The sequence below is a fragment of the Fukomys damarensis genome, unplaced genomic scaffold (assembly GCF_012274545.1).
Source record: "Fukomys damarensis isolate Sample0158 unplaced genomic scaffold, DMR_v1.0_HiC HiC_scaffold_17, whole genome shotgun sequence".
Taxonomy (NCBI): domain Eukaryota; kingdom Metazoa; phylum Chordata; class Mammalia; order Rodentia; family Bathyergidae; genus Fukomys; species Fukomys damarensis.
In genome coordinates this window covers 70,584,684-70,593,222 of record NW_022900929.1, presented here as the reverse complement: position 1 = coordinate 70,593,222, position 8,539 = coordinate 70,584,684, and the positions used below count along the sequence as shown (strand labels likewise).

The following is an 8,539-nucleotide window of genomic DNA, read 5'->3' as shown; positions in this document are numbered from 1 at the left end:
ATATATATATATGTATATATATATAGATATATATATATATATGTAAATTGAATTTTGGGAAACTTTAACGGTGCTGTCAACTTTGGAAAAAGTTATCCCAATTTACTGTGTTGAGTTGGCATTGTACAGAAATGGACAGCCATATTGGTCTAGAAATGTTAATTTTTTAATTTTTTTTCCATGTGTACAGGAGTAACGCACTGTACTAAATATGTAAGGTCATATATCTACATGGGTTTGATTACAGAGACTAGTAAAGTATTCTCTAAATAATGAAACAAAAGAATAAGATAAGACTACAAGAGCAAGAAGCAATTTAAATATGTTAAGGGACCATTTTCATCTTCAGAATTAAGGATTATTTTAATCTTACATCATTGCCTTTTCTCTTTTACTTTCCTTTTTAGTTTTATTTTAGGATTCCCTATTTTTAATGTTCATACAGAGATTTCTTAACTGAAATACCGAGTAGTTTATCTGGTGTGAAAAACTATAATAGTACACAGGATCCTAATGAGATAATTAATAATGTGAAATAGGAAGTAAAGGGCTAAAGGTTTAGGGAAAGTGGAAAAGGTGGGGGAAAGGTAATAAGGGAGAGGAAAAAAATATGAGAAACTGAAAAAATGGAAATAAAGCATTTGTAAATGGGGAGGAGAAGAGGGGGTGAAGGGAGGGCAGGGACAAGGGGAAAAAAATGAGAATCAAGACCTATTATGTAAAGGTACAGGATCCCAATGATGAATGTAACTGTATTGTATACCTAGATTGTACCAATAAACTCAATAAAAAGAAAAATAAATAAATAAAATATTACATGTGCAAAGCTCTAAAATTTCCTTCCCTGATTCAGTAATTACATTAATAAGGGCATCTCCATTTATATGGTTATACTGTATCTGGCAACCTTAATGAAACATGAATGATTTGCAAGTGTTTTAGCTTACAAAACTGATCATATTCCTAAACCCTTTAAGATGGGAACAAATTTCAAACTGATGTGCTTTTCTGTGTATTGAAGAGAGGTTGCTGTGGTAATTTTTTGTATACTCTGCAGTGCATGCTGAACCCATGTATGCTAACAGTGACAGCTTTCGAGTACTTCTTTTGCTGACTGAGAATTACCAGCTTACATGATTTTCTTTCTCTTTCATATTAGTCGAGAAAAACTGTGGATTTGTATGGAATATTGTGGAGGTGGATCACTTCAAGATATTTACCATGGTATTGTTAATTTAATTACATTTTTAAACCAACATTGACTTTAATGATTGTTGTTTGACATTTCTGGTTAACTAGGGAAATTATAGTTAGATATATTCTTTTACATTCTTTTGTTCTTGAAGTACTGCATAAAATGTAATTGTTTTGTTATCCAGTTCTATTTGCCTGAACTGAAAAATTTAAAAGTATTTGTACATTCTACTTTCCTTTTAGAGAATTGTTTTGAGACATTAATTTTATTAATGAAATTTCTACTTTTAATTATTAAACCTATACTTGTTTAATTAAATTATATCTAAGAAGTATCCATTCCTGTAAATAGTATCCTAAAAAAGCAATCAAGATTATCTACATATATAAATTAGATGCTGTTCATAAAGTGGTTTCATTTTGCCAATTACTATTTACTTACTAAGAATCTATACCTGAGTATGTACAGACAGCTAGTGATTAAAATATGTATAAAATGTCTCTCTATACAAAGATTGCATGTAAGAACCTGCATTACAATGTCGGGAGGCACCACCTCATTTTTTCAGATGGCACTGAAAGGCATAGTTCTGGTTGGTACTTGCATAGTAATAATTTTATATTTCATGTTAGGAGAGATCTGGTTGCCAGAAATGATCTAGGACTTTTTAAGTTCTTTGATAAGATACCGAATCAGGCCTCCCTATCTTGATGAGTATGGTAAAGAATTATACTAAAGACATAATATCTTGAACTTTAAGAAAGCATAAGATGCTTTTCATTATACTTCAGTATGTTCCCTGTGTGTCTGTATAACTAATTAGTTATATATGTTTATCCAGTTTCTTGGCTTCTGAAAATTTGTTCAGGATGACAGCATGTCACATTCATGCCTTTCTATACAATTTTCTTCGATGCTTAGTACTTAGCTTTGCATGTGGTAGTGTTATATACTTTGACTGATCAAAGTTGTTTAAAGTACACATTAAAATTCTCAATGTACCCTTTTTTTCTTGTTTACAAAAGTAAAATATGTGCCTTGTCCAATGAATTATATACAGAAGTTTTATATTAACTTGCCATTTTGAAAGTAGATTTTTAATGTTAGGTTAAAGATATAATAGTGTAGTCTCTTTTCTTTCTAGTTACTGGACCATTATCAGAATTGCAAATAGCCTATGTATGCAGAGAAACTTTACAGGTAACTACATTTGCATATGTAGATAGACAATTCTCATTTCACAATTGATAACTATAAATTGATGGCCTACTGAAAAGAGAAGCGTTAAGCCAAGGTGATTTTTCTATTAATCCTTCATAATTCTGCTAGCTATTTATTTTTCTTCATGAATGAGTCATAAGAATTCTTAATGCTGATGCTGATACAGTGGTCATATGTGGCAGTGGTCTCTGATACTGATATGTCCAGTAAGATTGTCATGTGAGATGGTCAGCTTTGTAGCATTTGGCCTTCAGCTGCTACAAAGCTATAGGTATAAATTGGTTTTCATGAATGAATCACTAGACCAATGTAACAAATTGCCTAGGCTTTCTTTTATGGCAGAAAAAGGAATCTCTTCCATATGACATGAAGGCCTTTAACATTTCCCTCTTCCAAAGAAAAGTTGCCCAATAACCCAGGGTGTTACCTGGAATTTTAGCTCTGTGAGATATTATTATATGTCATGATAGCAGAACTTCTTTTTATAATTTTGGTTAACATTTGTATTAAACAAATGTCTTTGCTACTTTATTTACGGCCTGTGAGAATTTTTGGTATGCAAGACTGGGTCTTGAGTTGAAGTGTAGAGTATGTGCTAATTTTCCAAATTTATTTTTCTTTCAGTTACCTGAAAAACTACTCATTAGGAAAATTAGCAGTTGACAATCATGTTCATAAACTTTAAGGCATTTAAATGAGATGCAGTTAAGTAATAGTAACTGTGAACTTTGTTTCTTGGTAAATTACAGTTGATAATTGTTAACTGATAATTCTATCTGTATACTTCCTAGTTTGTATAGTTTTTTAGAGATGAAGCTGATGTTCTATATTTGAATATATAATATTTGAATATTAAATGTTGTAGAAACTAGGCAGTTGATCAGACCTAATAGAAAAGTCTGGTCATTTTACTTTAAAAGATATATCATGGCAAGTCTTACTGTGAAACAAATAAAAGCAAGTCCTCCAGTATCTATGTGTTTATATGTATAATCCATGTATTACCCATGTCCATGGGTGATTATTGCTAGGGCCCCTGTAGATCGATACTCAAGTGCTCTATATAAAATGGTATTATATTCATATATCACTTATTCGTATCCTCCTGTATGCTTTAGGTCACCTCTAGGTTACTTACAGTAAGTAGTACTATGTAAATGTGTAAATCATTATGTCATTGAAGGGTGACAAGAAAAAGGTCTGTGTATGTTCACAGCAGACAGTTTTTTTCTTAAATATTTTCAATTCATGATTGCTTAAATCCATGAATATAGAAACTACAGAGGCCTGGCTAAATACATTTTCAAATATATCTTTCTACAATATTTACATAATGTAGAAGTGTATTGACTTAATGTACTTATGGCAGAGAATTACTGACAAATTCATTTTCTTTATATTTTAATTTGAAAAGTTCACTTTCTTTAAGCAGTGGACAAAGACTGCATATGCTTCTGTGACAGTGAAAAAACAACTTGGATTTATACTTAAGCCCTGGTATATGACTTTAGTTTCTTATGTGGTCCTAATTCTCCCAATTGTAAAATGAGGCTTTGTAAGGAACAACCTCCAAAATTAGTTCAGTCTTTAAATTCTGTCATTCTAACAGACTTTCACGTCTTTGTCAATACAGAGTAACAGGGATTGTCATTTACCATGCTACATGAAACAAAGAAAATAGGCCAAATACTTGAAATTATGGTTTTCAAGAAACTGGAACATCAGGTAACAAAGGACAGCAAAGTCTGAGAGATAGGAAACGAAGGAAAATTTTATTGTATCAGCTTATGGCCAAGGAAGGGTTTCCAGGCCATGGTACAAGGAAGAGAGCCCAAGGTGGGTCCAGGGAGACCAAAGCAGCCAGGTTATTCAGGATAGAGTGTTGGAAACTATTAGAACTTCTTTTAAATCCAAAATATACAGTACTCAAAAGCATACAATTCATAATGTCAGACATCCAGTCAAAAATTAACAGGTATGCAAAGAAGCATAATATGGAGAAAATCAGTGAAATATATCCACAACTGACAAAAATACTAAAATTAGCAGAATAGGACAACGAAAGTTATTATAACTATATTTGAAATATTTAACAAATTAAGTGGAGGCATACAAGATATTAAAGGCCCAAATCAAACCTTGGAGATTAAAAATCACATCATATAGGCGGGGGATTTAGTTCAGTCGATAGTGCTGCCTCCCTTGCAAGTGCAAGGTCCCAAGTTCAATCCCCAGTACCTTCCCCCCCCATAATCACAATGTATGATAGAATTAAAGGATAGGATTAATGGCAGTTAAGGTATTAATTTGTGTGAAGTTGCAAATAATAGAAAATATATCCAAACTAAAATGGGGAAACTGAATTTTCTAAAAATATAAACCAATAACATATTCTTATAGTCCCAGCCACTCAAGAGACTGAGAGGTAAGAGGATCACTGAGTCCAGGAGTTTGAGGCCAGCCTAGGCAACATAAAACTTTGATGCAAAAATTTTAAAAATAGCTAAGCTGTAAAGTAATTTCAGATAGCCTAATATATATATAAATTGTATTCCTGTAGGAGAAGAGACAAAGTAATATTTTTAAAATATTAATAGTTGAAGGAATTATAAATTTAACAAAAACTAACCCACAAATCCAAAGCACTCAACAAAGTCTAGGTACAGGCAGCATGATAAAAACCACATTGATGCACATCATTAAATTGATCATTTGATGATGAGAAAAGTGTTAGAAACAGAAGTAAAGACCACATATACAAGAGAGGAAAGGAAGCAATGATGGCATATTTATTAATGGAAATAGTGCAGGTGAGAAGACAGTGAAAAAGCTGAACTGTATCATCAAATTTAGAGAAAATATTTTTCAAAAACAATGACAAAATAAAGGGTTTTGCAGCTTACAGACGCAAATCCCCAGCAGACCCATTCTATGAGAAATATTTGTGGAAGTCCTCCAGGCAGGATTAAAATTATATCAGGCGAAAGTACAGAACTGCTCAAAAACAATGGAGTGTATTTTTACCCATGGTAACCACATGGTTTAATATATAAGTAAATATATAGGGTTTTTAAAAATTAGGTGTCTATTTTAAAGATTTTTAAAACAAAACTAGTTACAGTGCATTGTGGAGTTTATAACATATATATATAAACAATGAGAATGATAGCATGTAGACAGGAGAGGGGAGATAGAAGTATACTTTTATAGGTTGTGTACTGAAGTGGTGTAATACCACTTGAAGGTAATTATACTTAACTACATGAAAGCCATACAGCAGCAAGTGAATATGAACAAAAATTTTAAAAATAAGAAGTTAGCAAAGATACATCAAGAAAGTGGAGTTTGTCCTAAAATGCATTGTTCCCTTCACATCCACAAATCATTTGAATTGGCCGTTAACAAACCAAAAAAGAAAAACTACAATTATCTTAATTAACATTAGCAAAATTCAACATTCCTGATTTTAAAAAATTCGAGCTCTCAAAGACTAGAAAGGGATTTCATCAACTCAATGAAAAACACCTATGAAAAACCTTCAACTAAATCATGCTTCAAAGACTGCCAGGATGTTTTACCCAAGATCAAACAAGGCAACATTAACAACTGCTTTTCAACATTGTAGTAGAGGTTTCAGCTGGTACAAAGAGAGAAAAAATGAAATACTTAGTTTTGAAAGTAGAAAATAAAGCTGTCTTTATTCACAAGATTGAAGAATTTCATAGAAACTGGAGTAGTCTGTGTCTAAAGTAGCTACTAGAATTTTGAAGCTAGAATAGTTACAAAATTCAAGATTTGTCTATATAGAAAAGTCAATTGGGTTTTTGTGACTTTATCAACATAATTCTCCCCAAATTTCTTTCAAAATTCAAACTGGCTTTTTTTTTCTTTTATTAGGAAAATGACAGGCCGATTCTAAAATCCCCAAGAAAATGCAAAGTATCTAGTGATCAAAACATTGAAAATTGATGTAGTGTGACAGAAAGCAGATCAGTGCTGGAAAGAAGAGAGAAATTATAAAAGGGCACAAGAGAAGGGAATTTTAGAGGGTGTTAAATATGTTCATTATCTTGGTTGTGGGAATGTTTCTGACTTTTACCACAAAATGAATTAGAAATAGATACAATATACATTGATTAGTAAAATGAAACTCTTCTAAGTTTTATCTCCCCTAGAGAAGACACAATGTTTATTATTCAATAGGAATTTTAAGTAGAGAATTTAGGAGTCAGCGTTACAGTTTTGCTAATGAATGCCTTTTTCTTTTTTTTTTTTAACTTCAGGGTCTTGCTTATTTGCATACTAAAGGCAAAATGCATAGAGATATCAAAGTAAGTTCATTTAATATGTTTAAGTTGCTAATACTTTAGAAGAAAATTTATGATGCTAATTTAATAGTATTGGTATTTTTGTTTTAGGGTGCAAATATTTTATTGACAGACCATGGTGATGTAAAATTAGGTATGTTATATCAAGTTCTTAAATTTTAAAAAATACTAATAAAATTTTAAATGAGAACAAATACAAAATTTTAATGTTGATACAGAATCATAATCATGTTTACTCTTTTAGTAATTTTGTTCCTGAGACTCAAAGAAAATTAATTTTACAGGTTAAAAATCCATACTTATGGAAGTATGTAGTAAAAAATACAGAATCTAGCAATAAACAAACTACAATTTATGTCATATTAGTAAGTTACTAATACTAATGAATATGTGAGAATAAAATCACATAGTGTATTAACTGGCAAAAATGAACTATATATAAATGTACTGTTTTATTTTTATTATCATATTTAAGCACACACAAATGTTCACAACTACAAAAAAAGATGTTTTAAAAAATAGCACCAAAATACTTTGTTGTGTTATGATGAAAGGAATTTAAATATACATTTTCCATGTTTGTTTTACTTTTGCTTTTTTGTTTCCAAATTAACTTCAGTGTACTAAAGATAAAAATATTTTTATTAACTTTGTTCTTAAAAGATATTTTCGTTTTAGCGAAATTCCAGTACAATTATTAATGAGTGTGTTATGAACGTAGCAAGAAGAGATTTGGGGATTCAATTTATGCACATTTTCCTGACATTACTGTCCAGATTGTTGAAAATGTTATGCCTAAGGATAAAACTTAGAAATGTTGGTTTTATTGAGAAGAACTAAATTTTTTCTTCTGTTTTTCTCCTTACCAGCTGATTTTGGTGTGGCTGCAAAAATAACAGCTACCATTGCCAAGAGAAAATCTTTCATTGGCACCCCTTATTGGTAAGACATTAATGTGATTGACTTCCGTAGATTTTCATTTTTTCATTGTTAATGATCAGCCTTTATACTTGGTAATACAAGTGATCATTGAAAGGCAGAAGACTTAGGTCTAGGTACTTTAAAGTGCTGGTAATTTCTTCTGCTGTTATAAGATGTCTTATATTGAAAGGACCGATAGATGTAAAATTTTCCAAAAAAAAAGACTTGTCATACTTTTGTAATGTTCTCATCCTTTACTCCGGCATTGCTTTTGTTTTAATCCACAACTTTCCTTTCTGGTTCTGAAAATTCACACATCCTTCCTACCTACTAGCTGCCATAATTAAGCCTTTCAGTCTGTGTCATTTTCATGAAAAAGTCTAAACTTCCTTGTGTAGTTTGTAGGCCATCATCATCTATCTTCTACTTCTGAGGTTCATTTTCCAAACATATTCTAGACCCTCTCAAACCATACTTTGTGAAGGATAATTTTTTCATTTTCTGTCATAGAATTAGACTTTTATAAAATAAAAATGATTTGCTAAAAATTTGTCATGCATTTTAGGTGAGAGATCCATACCGTTTTTGTACTTAGTCACCAGCTAGAAACCAGTAGTTATAGAATCTGGTTGATTCATTCTTTTTTTTTTTTTTTTTTTAAGTCCTAAGCAGGGAGATTGCTAGACACCAGAGAAAAAATATACTGTGTGCCAAAGGAGGGTCACCATGAAGGAAAAGTCTCCCATGCTTTCACTGAAAGCAATATGGTTAAGCAAGGCCGTGACCCAACCTGACACTGACAGAGGAGCTGAGAAGCTCTATGCATGGTTCCAAAATAATGCCTAAAGAGTCTTAGCTGACCTGATAACAAGAG

At 31.5% G+C, this 8,539-nt stretch overlaps 1 protein-coding gene across 1 annotated transcript in view; it reads left to right on the top strand.

Annotated features, from left to right (window-relative positions):
* The window catches only part of Map4k5 (mitogen-activated protein kinase kinase kinase kinase 5), a 115,219-nt gene that overhangs the window by 58,448 nt on the left and 48,232 nt on the right, over positions 1-8,539 (top strand). The window contains exons 7-11 of the mRNA XM_010632707.1: positions 1,160-1,224; positions 2,340-2,395; positions 6,700-6,747; positions 6,835-6,877; positions 7,614-7,686. Of these exons, the coding sequence (XP_010631009.1) occupies positions 1,160-1,224; positions 2,340-2,395; positions 6,700-6,747; positions 6,835-6,877; positions 7,614-7,686 (285 nt within the window). The remainder of the gene's footprint in view (positions 1-1,159; positions 1,225-2,339; positions 2,396-6,699; positions 6,748-6,834; positions 6,878-7,613; positions 7,687-8,539) is intronic.